Source organism: Salvelinus sp. IW2-2015, linkage group LG32 (genome assembly GCF_002910315.2).
Source record: "Salvelinus sp. IW2-2015 linkage group LG32, ASM291031v2, whole genome shotgun sequence".
NCBI classification, from domain to species: Eukaryota; Metazoa; Chordata; class Actinopteri; order Salmoniformes; family Salmonidae; genus Salvelinus; species Salvelinus sp. IW2-2015.
Window position 1 is genome coordinate 183,318 of NC_036871.1, and position 14,582 is coordinate 197,899.

Here is a 14,582-nt window from a genome sequence, read left to right on the forward strand (position 1 = left end):
TGTTTCGTTTCATAATGTCGTCTCAGATTATACTGCTTTCAGTACCGCCACACTTTCTCCACACAGAAGACACACAGGTTTTCCAGCTACCTCCGTGAACATATACTCCGACTCCCACCTTGTTTGAAACCCCCGTTCTCAGTGTCCCACCTTCGTTTTGCCATTTTTGATGGGTATCTGAAAGTTAATTTTACCTGTGATGCTGACGACTGCTGTGCCAATAAAATATTGAAATGAAGCAGCCTACTGCTCGGTGCGTCACCGTTGCATTGTGGGAAATGTAGTATTGGTGCGTGTAAAAGATCTGCGGGCCTGCCGGCTTGCTGCGGTCTGCGGGGCCGGTTCTAATAATAAATCAAGATCATCCCAGGGGCCGTAAAAAACCTTTCTCGCGGGCCGGATGAGCCGCGGGCCTTGACTCTGGACATTATGTTGATCAGTTGAAACAGGTGTGTTAGTACTGGGCTAGAACACGATCAGTTGAAACAGGTGTGTTAGTACTTGGCTTGTTACTACTGGGCTAGAACTAGTTGAAACAGGTGTGTTTGTACTGGGCTTGTTAATACTGGGCTAGAACTAGTTGATCAGGTGTGTTTGTACTGGGCTTGTTAGTACTGGGCTAGAACTAGTTGAAACAGGTGTGTTTGTACTGGGCTTGTTTGTACTGGGCTTGTTAGTACTGGGCTAGAACTAGTTGATCAGTTGTAACAGGTGTGTYCCTACTGTGCTTGTTAGTTCTGGGCTAGAACCAGTTGATCAGTTGTAACAGGTGTGTTCGTACTGGGCTTGTTATTAGTACTGGGCTAGAACCAGTTAATCAGTTGYAACTGGTGTGTTCGTACTGGGCTTGTTAGTTCTGGGCTAGAACCAGTTGATCAGTTGAAACAGGTGTGTTCTTACTGGGCTTGTTAGTACTGGGCTAGAACCAGTTGATCAGTTGTAACAGGTGTGTTTTTACTGGGCTTGTTAGTACTGGGCTAGAACCAGTTGATCAGTTGTAACTGGTGTGTTCGTACTGGGCTTGTTAGTACTGGGCTAGAACCAGTTGATCAGTTGTAACTGGTGTGTTCGTACTGGGCTAGAACCAGTTGATCAGTTGAAACAAGTGTTTTAGTGCTGGGCTTGACTGTGCACCGCCTGAATTGGTTCCCCTGGTAATTGATAGAGAAACACTGGGGGCTACCGTAGCAACACTTCCTGTCTGTAGGTAGCTAGAACTGTACACAGTGTTTGCGTCCCAAATGGCACCCTATTTGCTAGTGGAGCCCTGGCCAAAAGTAGGTCACTACATAGGCAATAGAGTGCCATTAGGGGCTCAGACACTTACCTGATTGATGGCTCTGTTTGGCACATGTCCTGTATTCTATAGACCGTATCCTGTTAGCAGGCATCCGGGAGTGACAACTTCTAACCCCTCACTGAGCCATCAGTGAGAGGTTAGATCCAAACTGAATTGTATTGTTTCACTTTACGATTTCAACAAAAAAAGAGAGAGAAGTGAAATGGACCAATCCGGTTTCATGTCAGCATACCTACAGGACCGACTAATTAATATCTACAAATATTTGTAAGGGAATGTTGATGAGTATCTTCTGTGTGAACCTCAGTTGTGTATATCATTTGAACATGTGCTCCAGTTCTCTAAAGACGACAGTCAGTTAATGAGATGCTAAGTCTGTTTACAATTGTTTAAAACATTTTGTTGTCAAATGTGGTGTTTTTGAGGTTCCAGGAACCTCTCCACTCTATGATTGTTGTTTATTTAGGGGATATATAAAGCAGAGATTTCTATAAAACCACACATTTAGAAAGGACTTAAGTCCCCCTAGTGGCATGGCTTTGTGATTACAAAATGGCAAAAAGGTCGGACGAAATACAGTCTCAAATTGAGTTCACTGTAGACAATTATTGTTAAAAAAAATACAATTCCATTCACTAATGAAGCATACTTTGTTATTACAGCATATGGCTACCTTTGGTGTCAAATTGCTGGCCATACAATCTCCTGAATCTATTGTGAACTGTTCTAGTTTTCTGTCTTTGCAGATTTTTGATTGTGCTGGGATGTTTGATATTGGCCATACTAACAACTTTCAAAGAACACGAAAAGGCCTCCGGCCATTGGCTTGTTATATTGGTAAGTTTGTAAATAAATGCACAAAAGTTCAATATTGAAATACATACATCATAAATACATCACATATTAATATTGGGTCCAATTCCAACAATATGTACTAATGTATTTAATGCATAATAATAGCAACATTTGATGTGAAATCTTTACTGAAGGTATTCTATTTGTCTTGTTTGACTTTCTCAGGAAACATCCACCATATTTGTCTTCGGAACAGAGTTTGGGTTGAGAATATGGTCGGCAGGCTGTTGCTCCAGATACAAAGGATGGAGGGGGCGGCTCAAATTCGCCCGCAAGCCATTATGTATTTTAGGTAAGATGGAGGAAGTACAGAATACTTTTGGTTTTACCAGTACACAGCCATATTAGGAACGCAGAAGTCTCTTCAGCCAAAGAAACAGATTTAGCATGTTTCATTTTTAGTCTTTGATTATTTGCAGTGCACGTAATTATAATGACTATTTACTACTATTATTTATTATTCATTATTAGTCAGGGCCATATCTGAAAATGTTAAGTACAAAATGCCTATATACTCAATCAAATTTAAAATACTGTTACAAAATCCCTTAAGGCCCGCATGGACTGTACAATTTTAGCCGTCTTATGCTACGATTTTGCCGTCACAGACAAAACATTTCCTCGTGGGCAAATTCTTAGGGCGTGAACGATTGTCGGATATCTTGGCTCGTTCAGTGTGACAGGGTTTAGGTCCGCCAATTAAGCACCACTACGTGCAGTTGTAGGCTCCGACAAAGTTCTGGCAGTGTCAGAAATATCGAGCCATTATCATGTAGTGTGGCTGGTGTTACGAACCGATCCCTGTGACTGACCAGTAGGAACACGGCCGGCACTGAGTATGCACAGTCAGATGAATATAATAGTTTGATTTCAACGTTTACATGCCTTGCAAAAATAACAATTTCCCTAATAATCTCGTTTACGTGACACATCTGAAATCAGGCTACCTGATGGGATTTAGATACGTGCACAAAATCGCCAATCAATAAACGTTCTACCACAGCGAATAAGCCAAGTTCGGACGTATGAAGTTTGGATTTAAAAACGGTTTCTAAGATGCCTGCTTTCAGTTTTGACAAACTCACTTTACTCGCATATACTGTAAGATTAGAGGGAGGCACATACGCAGATCAAATACACAGATCAAATACACTGCTGAAGTTGACAAGCAAATTGTACAATCTGGCCAGGTTTGATATCAAGATTTTTATTTGGTCATAATCGTACAAGACTGAACCCAACGTATAGTGCAGTAAGCCCTTTAGCTAATTACTAAAATATACTACTACACAGCCACGTCTTCAAATAGTAAATACATATATTCCCTGTCAAGTAAGGACTAACCCAGAGCAACCTGTCGGCACTACATCCAGAGTTGTGTTCATTAGGCACCAAAGGGAAGAAAAATGGACTGCAACAGGGACTACCTGGCTGGGACTACCTGGACTTGTCCAATAACCAATGCTCAAAAGCAAAGGTTTTACAACATTTTCTGCTGTTGTGTGCCCTAATGAACATGACCCATGACTTTTCAAAACACAATCATCCASTCACACAGCATTCTTTATATCTATGTGATATTGTAGACTTATCAGCTAAATATACATCTACGGGCTGGTTTCCCTAATGAACCCTAATGAATACGACCCAGAACCTTTCAGAACACAATCATCCTCTCACACAGAATTCTTTATATCGTAGACTTATCAGTTAAATATACAACTATGGGCTGGTTTCCCAGACACAGATTAAGCGTTCTAGACTAAAAAGCATGTTCAATGGAGATTCTCCACTAGGCTTAATCTGTGTCTGGGAAACCGTCCCTGTGTTATACAAATTGACAATTGGTTTATGAATTTAATCTAATTTTGGATGTTTTGTCTTTTCATTTTCTCTCTGGTAGATATTTTTGTGCTGATTGCCTCGGTTCCGGTGGTTGCTGTGCGTAACCAAGGCAACGTGCTTGCCACGTCCCTGCGCAGTCTGCGCTTCCTGCAGATTCTGCGCATGCTCCGCATGGACCGCCGTGGAGGCACCTGGAAACTACTGGGCTCCGCCATCTACGCACACAGCAAGGTAGGGTGTCCATAAACACTTACTCCATCTACGCACACAGTAAGGTATGGTGTCCATAAACACTTACTCCATCTACGCACACAGTAAGGTATGGTGTATAAAACACTTACTCCATCTACGCACACAGTAAGGTATGGTGTCCATAAACACTTACTCCAATCTACGCACACAGTAAAGGTATGGTGTCCATAAACACTTACTCCATTACTCCACATAAAGGTATGGTTGTCCATAAACACTTACTCCATACTACCCACTGTAAGGTATGGTGTCCATAAACACTTACACTCTACTCGCACAGTAAGTATGGTGTCCATAAACACTTACCTCATCTACTCCCACAGTAAGTATGGTGTCCATAAACCACTTACTCCATCTACTCCCACCACAGTAAGGTATGGTGTCCATAAACACTTACTCCATCTACTCCCACAGTAAGGTATGGTGTCCATAAACACTTACTCCATCTACTCCCACAGAGCAGGGTTTCCTTTAGGAAAATGTGGCGCCGGATATTTGACAGGCAGCGTTTTACTTTACCGGACCCATATGCATTGGGTGTGTAACCTGGTTAGGGCATCCACCCACGGTGCTCAGAATGACAGAAATCACATTTAGAATATGGTAATTGATAATAACAGAACATGCAAGTCCAGGATGCAAAAATGTGCGGTCCTTTTATGGAATGCTGACGTGCACTTTGAACATGTTAGAATAACTGTCCACGTGTACTTTTCCTCGGCCAACAAGACGAGTAACGAACAGCGAAATCACTAAACTATGTCAATCTACTACAGTAGAAAAGTTTAGCCTACCTATTCTATTGGTCAGCTTGTGGAGAAATAAATGGCCTATTCCAAACAGACTCTGGAACAGTTGTGGGACGATTCCAAATTAATAGAACTGGTAGGCCTAGGCAACATCATTTTGTAAAGCATTGAGTCTGATGCAAACGATCAGAAAGTTGAGCTTAAAATGTTTCTAAACTATTATTTCGTCACATTATGAGCGCAGCATGTGCACAAGGCAGTAGGCTACGTATGTCCCATAATGCAATTAGTGGGAAAACACCATTGTCAAAAGTGCATTGCAAATGCGTGCGGTTTCATGTGACGGAGATGAAAATATCCTTTAGGAATTTAGAAAGAAAGAGAGGAGATCGAATAGGTTACTTTCAAGCAAGGTAAGACATGCCTCATAATATGTATTAAAATGTTCAGGTTTCAAACAATTAAGTATATGTTTTCAAAATACTCCATCTACACACACAGTAAGGTACAGTGTCCTTATATACCCTTACTCCAGCTACTGATGTATAGAGTTCACACCTGGGTTCAAATACTGTTTGAAATCTTTCAAATACTTTATTGAGTGTTGGCCCTAGCTTGCTTTGACGGTCAGATGGGGTGGGGTTTCCACTTTTGGGACTTTTGTATTGGTTCCATTGCAACAGGCTGTAACGGTTCTCCTCCTCCTCTTCATCCGAAGAGGAGGAGCATGGATTGAACCAAGACGCAGCGTTGTATTTAGACATGATATTTATTCAAACAGACGAAAACGAACTTCACTGGAAAACTAACAAAATAACAAAACGAATGTAGACAAACCTGGACTACGAACTTACATGTAACACGAAGAACGCACGAACAGGAAAAATGACTACATAAAACGACGAACGAACGAAATGAACAAACAAACCGAAACAGTCCCGTATGGTGCACCATAGACAGACACTAACACAGGAGACAACCACCCACGACAAACAAAGTGAAAACACCTACCTTAATATGATTCTCAATCAGAGGAGATGAAAACCACCTGCCTCTAATTGAGAACCATATTAGGTACCCATTAACCAACATAGAAACAGAAAACATAGACTGCCCACCCAAACTCACGTCCTGACCAGCTAACACATAAAAACAGGTCAGGAACGTGACACAGGCAAGCTCAATGAATTGCAGATCAAGTATTTTTAATCATTTGAAATAGTATTTGAACTTATGTCAGATGGAGTTCTCATTACTTAAAAGCAGAAAAAATCTGAACAAAAGCCTGCACACCCAGTAGCTCTCCAGTACCGGAGTTGGAGATGTAATGTACAGAGTCCTCATAATTCCATCACACAAAGTGCCCTGATCCAACTCCATCTACAGTGCCTTCAGAAAGTATTCAGACCTCTTGACTTTTTCCACTATTTGTTAGGTTACAGCCTTATTCTAAAATTGATTCAATAGTTTTTTCCCCTCATCAATCTACACACAATACCCCATAATGACAAAGCAAAAGAGTTTATTTTTATTTTTTATGTTTGCTAATTTATTACTAATAAAAAAACGGAAATACAGTAATCCCTCGTTTATCGCGGGGGTTACGTTCCGAAAATGACCCGCGATAAGTGAAATCCGCGAAATAGAAAACTTTTTTTTTTTTTACAATTAGCAACTATTACATGTATACAAATACAGTGACTCACGTGTAGGCCGTTTCGTCGACATTATGGGTTTAGGAGATGTTCGAAATTACAAGATAATTTGGCCAACTTAATGTAAATTTGCCAAGCTGTTTTATGTACGTACACATAACTGCACGAGACGACAAAATGATAGCACAATTCGTAGCATGTTTTGATACAAGAAGCGGGAGTGAGTTTTTAGCGAATCAGAATGCAGAGCACAATGCACAAAAAAAAAAAAAAAAATGCATTATGAAAATCCGCGAAATAGCGAATCCGCGATAAGTGAACCGCGAAGTGGCGAGGGATCACTGTATTACATTTACAAAAGTATTCAGACCCTTTACTTAGGACTTTGTTGAAGCACCTTTGGCAGTGATCACAGCCTTTGTCTTCTTGGGTATGGCGCTACAAGCTTGGAACATCTGTATTTGGGGAGTTTCTCCCATTCTTCTCTGCAGATCCTCTCATGCTCTGTCAGGTTGGATGGGGAGCGTTGCTGCACAGCTATTTTCAGGTCTCTCCAGAGATGTTTGATCAGGTTTAAGTCCGGGCTCTGGCCTTGCCACTCAAGGACATTTAGAGACTTGTCCCGAAGCCACACCTGCGTTGTCTTGGCTGTGTGCTTAGGGTCGTTGTCCTGTTGGAAGGTGAACCTTCGCCTCGGTCTGAGGTCCTGAGCGCTCTGGAGCAGGTTTTCATCAAGGATATCTCTGTACTTTGCTCCGTTCATCTTTCCCTCGACCCTGACTAGTCTTCCAGTCCCTGCTGCTGAAAAACATCCCACAGCATGATGCTGCCACCACCATGCTTCACCGTAGGGATGGTGCCAGGTTTCCTCCAGACGTGATGCTGGCATTCAGGCCAAAGAGTTCAATCTTGGTTTCATCAGACTAGAGAATCGTGTTTCTTATAGTCTGAGAATCTTTAGGTGACTTTTGGCAAATGCTAAGCGGGCTGTCAAGTGCCTTTTACTGAGCAGAGGCTTCCGTCTGGCCACACTACCATAAAGGCCTGATTGTTGGACTGCTGCAGAGATGGTTGTCCTTCTGGAAGGTTCTCCCATCTCCACAAAGTAACTCTAGAGCTCTGTCCGAATGACCATCGGTTTCTTGGTCACCTCCCTGACCAAGGCCCTTCTCCCCTGATTGCTCATTTAAGAATGATGTAGGCCACTGTGTTCTTAGGGACCTTCAATGCTGCAGAAATATTTTGGTACCCTTCCCCAGATCTGTGCCTCGACTCAATCCTGTCTCGGAGCTCTACGGACAATTCCTTCAACCTCATGGCTTGGTTTTTGCTCTGACATGCACTGTCAACTGTGGGACATTTTATATAGACCGGTGTGTGCCTTTCCAAATCATGTCCAATCAATTGAATTTACCACAGGTGGACTCCAATCAAGTTGTAGAAACATCTCAATGGAAACAGGATGCACCTGAGCAAAAATTTCTGAGTCTCATAGCAAAGAATACTTATCTAAATAAGTATATTTGGTTTTGTTTTTTTTATTTTTAATGCATTTGCAAAAATGTCAACCTGTTTTTGCTTTGTCTTCATGGGGTATTGTGTGTAGATTGCTAAGGATTATTTTGGGGGGTTACTACATGATTCCATATGTGTTATTTCATAGTTTTGATGTCTTCACTATTATTCTACAATTTAGAAAATAGTACAAATAAAGAAAAACCCTTGAATGAGTAGGTTCGTCCAAACTTTTGACTGGTACTGTATTTCAATCTGCAAAGTTCAGAGTGTTTCACGTCCCTAAATACACATCAGAACCCTTACTGTATGTTTCTGTGTGACTGGCTTTTAGGAGCTGATCACCGCTTGGTACATTGGCTTCCTGTCCCTCATTCTGGCCTCCTTCCTGGTGTACCTGGTGGAGAAGGATGATGTCACCATGGAGGTGTCGGATACTGATAGCCCCACCATTAAGCCCGAACCCCAGGACTTTGACACGTATGCCGACGCTCTGTGGTGGGGCCTGGTATGTATTTGTAGAAAGACCCGTAGTTGGTACCTGCCCAGGTCTTTGTTTTAAAAGAGACTGTGGTGGGGCCTGGTATGTATTTATAGAAAAACCTGTAGTTGGTACCTTCCCAGGTCTATGTTTTAAAAGAGAATCTCAGCCAACTGGTATATTCCCAGTTTGCACAAAAAGTTGAATGAAATATTGTGTGGATGAAGGGCAGGTGGGATAAAGAGAAAACAATACCTTAAAAAAAATCAAGAAATGTTTCATTCTTGTGCAATTTATATCTACAGTATAGTCTACATTTACATTTTTCTTTCATTATTTTAGACTACCTGGCATTAGTGCGTAAGCCTCTGTTTTAGGGCCTAACTGTACGCCCTTCCAAAAAAGGCCTACACGCCAATCGCCAAATGCTTTTAGGATAGGCATTAAAAAGTGAATGTTTTTCACAGAAGCGAAAAGGACAATGTCGAATTTAATTCAATTAGAGAAAAGCTGTGAAATGGAGAGTTGAAAATAAAGGAAAGAGGGGGTCAGAAAATACATTTTTGGGAAAGATTTGGTGAAATGGTAAAAGAGGACGATAGCAGTGCCGGCTATATTATGTGTGATGATTGTGAGGTGCTATACAAATTCCACAGTCACAAGACGGGGACTTCAAAAAGGCTTATGGCACATCAAGGGAGCTGTAGCCTGCTGTTCAGATGGGTTAAATAGAATCTGGACACTGACTAGGTCTATAACAGCTCACATAGCCTTAATATTAACTCCTGCAGAATGAAGCATTTCTTACAGTAAAATGATACACCAAATGTACATTTTGACATGGGCACAGGAGTGGAGAAATATGATGTATTTCTTTCAGCATCTTGAGAGAATGTGGGGGGCAGGACCAAGTTTGGGAAACTGAGTGTACAAAACATTAGGAACACCTTCCTTATGTTGAGTCGCACCCCCTTTTGACCTCAGAACAGCCTTACACATGGACGCTGGCCCATGTTGACTCCAATGCTTCCCACAGTTGTCAAGTTGGCTGGATGTCCTTTGGGTGGTGGACCATTCTTGATACACAGAGGAAACTGTTGAGCGTGAAAAACCCAGCAGCGTTGCAGTTCTTGATAAACTCAAACCGGTGTGCCTGTCACCTACTACCATACTCTGTTCAAAGGCAATTAAATACTTTGTCTTTCCCATTCACTCTCTGAATGGCACACATCCACAATCCATGTCTCAATTGTCTCAAGGCTTAACATCCTTCTTTAACCTGTCTCGTCCCCTTCATCTACACTGATTGAAGTGGATTTACCAGGTGACATCAATCATAGTTTTCACCTGGATTTACCTGGTCAGTCAATATCATGGAATACCAGGTGTTCCTACTGTTTTGTACACTCAGTGTATAATGACAGAAGAGAAGTTGCATGTATTTAATTGTAGAGAAGTTGACTAACAAATAGTTGGAAATTATAAGCAGAAACATATAAACCAGGCAACAACAAAAAATCCTGCAACCCTGTCAAAAAATTATTCTGCTGTCTCTGACTGTAGCCTACAGCGCATTTTCTATGTTAGCGAGTTAGGGTCTGGTGCAGGCCTCAGATTTTCGCTTTATCCCACACATATAGTCGGGCGGTTGCGGATGGGTCATTAGCAATTGTGGGCGGGTGCTTGTGAACAAACAGCTGACCCACGCACCGCTACTATGGTTACTATTTTCATACAATGTTGCAGGATAGTTGCTTGGCTTTGGAACATTCTCAGCACATTTAAGGAACTTGGGAAAAAAACATGATTTTCTTGTTAAATTTCATTACTTTAACAGAATGCTTCCTATAAGTTCCACACGTGGTTACATTTAATTTAATTGCAGGTAATATTTGAATAACAATCTCAAAATGCTGTGATATTGGGAATGTTCTCAAATAGTTCAGAGAACTTTAGGAAACAGCCTCCATTTTGGGAGAATTTCATTACTTCAGCATAACGTTTCCTCCAGGTTCCCTAATGGTTCTAGTTCCCTAATGGTTCTATGTCATTTTTGGGGCGTTATTCTGGGAACATTCTCAAAAATGGTGCGGTGTTAGGAATGTTCTCAAATAGTTGAGAGAACTTTCGGGAAAAAACATTATTTTGGGAGAATTTCAGTACTTCAACATAACGCTTCCTGGAGGTTCCCACAAGGTTCTGTTTAAAAACATTTTTGATTATATTCTGGGAGTGTTCTAAAACATGTGATATTGGGAATGATCTCTGAACGGTTTCAGAACATTCCCAATGCCACACCATTTTGAGGAAACGTKACATTTTCAGTAATGAAATACGAAGAAAGTTCATTAAAGATGCTGAGAATGTTGCAAAGCCAAGCAACTATCCTTCAACATTCCCATAAAGTTGTCGGAAGGTTGWATGCAAAATCACCATAGGACAACCACTCTCTCACAAGCTCTTAGAAAGTTATGTGCAAGGTGGGATGTAGAGACCTAAGTTGAGCCAAACTCAATCAATCATGCCGTAGCAACGCTTATGTAATGTTTTTATACACTATTGCCCATTTATCTTTAATGTCTGAGAGCTGGAAACATCTGCAGTACATATGGATAGCTATAATACCAGCTGGCAATGTCAGATCCTACCTGCATCTTTACAAATACGGCAACATTCACATTACCAACCATGTTGTACATTTCTTCAGTTTCCGTGGCGCCGTGTATGAAGATCACGTCTCTCTCCCCTGTACGTAGATCACATTGACCACCATTGGTTATGGGGACAAAACCCCAAAGACGTGGGCTGGGAGACTGTTAGCTGGCACTTTTGCTCTCATTGGAGTGTCCTTCTTCGCTTTGCCTGCAGTAAGTAAAAACTMTTGGATAGGGTTTAGTCCATGATTGCATTATTGTGAAATGTATGAATTATCACATATTTTACACATGCATTTGTTTTGCAATTGTACATGAAGATGYAAATTCTATACCACGCCAGTGTCAATTTGCTCGAATGTTAAATGAATTATTAGTTATGTACTGTATAGTAAGACCACTTATTTACACACTTGTCATTCGTCAAGGATTAGGTGACTGTATCATCAACATTTAAGAAGTAATATTTTATTGATGAATAAGGTCTGTTTCCTTAATGGATACATACAGTATTTGATATAAAGTGTATGTTCCTTAGGCGATGTGTAAACTTGGTAAACTCAGTGGCTTCGCAAAGGCCAGTTGATTAAAGGCCCAGTGCAGTCAAAAACATGATTTCCCGTGTATGATATATATTTTCATATATATTGGAATAATACTGTGAAATTGTGAAAATGATGATAATACCTTTTTGTGTAATAGCAGTTTGAAAAGACTGCATTACATTTTTGGAAAACAGGAATGGAATTTTGGCCTGCTTGGTGACATCACCAGGCGGCTAATTAGTTAACAGACCAATAAGAAAATGAGTTATAAACCTCTCTGCCAATAACAGCTAGTTATTTCAGTTTCAATTCTTGCTTGAGAAATTGCTCTTTACTAAGAAGCAATTTTTGTTGAAGACATTCACAGTAAGGTACTTAATTGTTACCCAGAAATGATATGATATATTGAGATRAAAACGGTTGCATTGGACCTTTTCGACGCTGTCTTTTCCACAATGGGAACGATAGTTGATGAAAGCTGCCTGTCTCCCCCATAGGGCATCTTGGGCTCAGGCTTGGCTTTGAAGGTCCAGGAGCAGCACAGACAGAAGCACTTTGAGAAGCGTAGGCATCCAGCCGCTGGGCTTATTCAGGTGAGACTACAGTAATAGTAAGGGTGGAATGCCTCTCTCACATACAAAAATCCCCTTAATGGTAATGGCATACAATATCTGAATGAAACTCCATGAGAGAAAAGGGACATTTTTTATTATCAAGGGGTATATTTTACTGGCACAACCTAAATCCCTATAACTTTGATTAAGTAAAGAGATTACCACCCCTAAAACCACTGGATGACAGTATAGGTCAAACTGGGGCACATTCTGAGTGTGCACTTGTGGTTGCCTCCCTAGGCACATAAATGATTATCCTACCTGTGTGGTTAACACATCCTGCCACCTACCGGCCCTACTCTGTATGTCTATGTCAATCTGTGCTTGGAGTGAAAAGCAATTATCCAAAATAAGCCAGCAGTGTTATTAAAAACCTTAATGCAACATTCAGCGAAAGTTCAAACAAATTGTTATTCAAAAATCTCCRAATRACCTTTAAATTTCGTTCTCGGAGTGCTAAGAAAACGTTTAATAATAACAATAATAAAACTTTCACAACATTTAAAGAATGTTCTCAGAATGTTATTTAATCTCCTATATTTTCCGTTCTCAGACCTATACATTCGTTAATTAAATGTTCACAGAACCCACCTTCAACCTAAAAACAAATGTTCASAAAACTGTCTGGAWTKTTTKWTTTTTTWTACATTCTGAGAACAAAAGCTTTCAGTTTTCCTGAGGGTTTTGTTCACAGAACCAATCTGAAACCAAAAACACCTGTTTCCACAAATTCTAAGGCACCAAATGTGCTTGCTGGGAAGACTTGAGAAAACAGGATAGATCTGGCATATCGCATTGAAGGAAAATGACAGCGGATCAAGGACTGAACCCTGTGGGGCCTCTGACATTTATTCCCACTGCATAGGCATAGTGGTGGTATTATATAGACAAAAGTACTGACTAGTGATCTCCTTAAAGGTGCAGTCAAAAATGTGATTTTAATTATATTTCCACMCTACGAGGTCAAAAGAAAACTCTGAAATTGTGAAAATGATAAYGCTCTTTTTGTGTAAGAGCTGTTTGTAATTTAAAAAAAAATCTTATCTGATTATCCTGACCAATGGCCAGTCATCTTTTATTTGAAAACCCCTTCAAAAAGGAGGATGCATAAAGGCGTCCACATGCTTCCCATCTAAAACAGTACAGAACAGTTTGTGCATATATCATGACAACATTTTGTGACTTTTTTGTTCGTTTTGGTCTTCTGCAAAGTTTTTTTCGGCTGTTCGTGCAAACCMAAAAAATTCTTGAGGCAAGCCGAAGTTCAGAGCCAAAGTCTACGCCCCTTCGTCAGTCATTGGTCAACTATAGGGATTCTTCAATAAAATGACTAGTTTTCACGAAAACATTTTTACTTGAGAAATACTGCACCACACATCTTGGTTAGATGTAAAATTGCACGACTAACATCTCCTCGGGGAAATTGAATGACAGATTTCTTGAGTTATCTTAGATTAATTCGGACTACTTTGAAGTAGTGAATACTGGCTACAGCGTCTCAAGATGGACAAACACTACTATTGCTGCTTTTTCAAGTTTTTCAAGCCAAAGTCTTTTAAGGGAGTATGCAAGCACACTCGTTCGGTTGACCAGCCGAACCGAAACATGCTGAAGCCTTAAGCGGGGTAGGCTCGAGAGTCTAGACCAGTGGTCACCAACCGGTCGATCGTGATTTACTGGTCGATCTCCAAGGCATTCCTAGTCGATCATCAAACATTTATGTAAAAAAAAACAATGGTAAAGCCTTGCGTCCCTATTTAAAAAAAAAATTATGCTTTTGATAGTAGGTGCGCTTGATTCAGCAGCCCTAGCGCCGGGAAGGTAAAGTGTTCCCATTTTGAACCATTGAATGTGTCTAAAGGTAGAACTCCGCCTACCCGGCAGGCCCAGAGAGCAAAGCAAGTGCATCCATAGGCCTACCGCTGGCCAATCAGATAGCTCAGATCACCTTGTCGGCACAGTTTCCTCGAGCCGTAGACTGTTAAAAGAAGCCTCGAACACACAGCAAAGTTGATACTGTGAGATTTCAAAACTTTTAAAATCATAGATGGCCTCCTGAGAGGCGCAACGGTCTCAGGCATTGCATCGCAGTGCTTGAGGCGTCACTGCAGCCCGGG

General features: G+C 40.9%; 1 protein-coding gene across 1 annotated transcript in view; it reads left to right on the top strand.

Annotated features, from left to right (window-relative positions):
- The window catches only part of kcnq3 (potassium voltage-gated channel, KQT-like subfamily, member 3), a 122,762-nt gene that overhangs the window by 71,713 nt on the left and 36,467 nt on the right, over positions 1-14,582 (top strand). The window contains exons 3-8 of the mRNA XM_023978031.2: positions 2,047-2,137; positions 2,321-2,447; positions 4,059-4,231; positions 8,506-8,679; positions 11,409-11,519; positions 12,349-12,444. Of these exons, the coding sequence (XP_023833799.1) occupies positions 2,047-2,137; positions 2,321-2,447; positions 4,059-4,231; positions 8,506-8,679; positions 11,409-11,519; positions 12,349-12,444 (772 nt within the window). The remainder of the gene's footprint in view (positions 1-2,046; positions 2,138-2,320; positions 2,448-4,058; positions 4,232-8,505; positions 8,680-11,408; positions 11,520-12,348; positions 12,445-14,582) is intronic.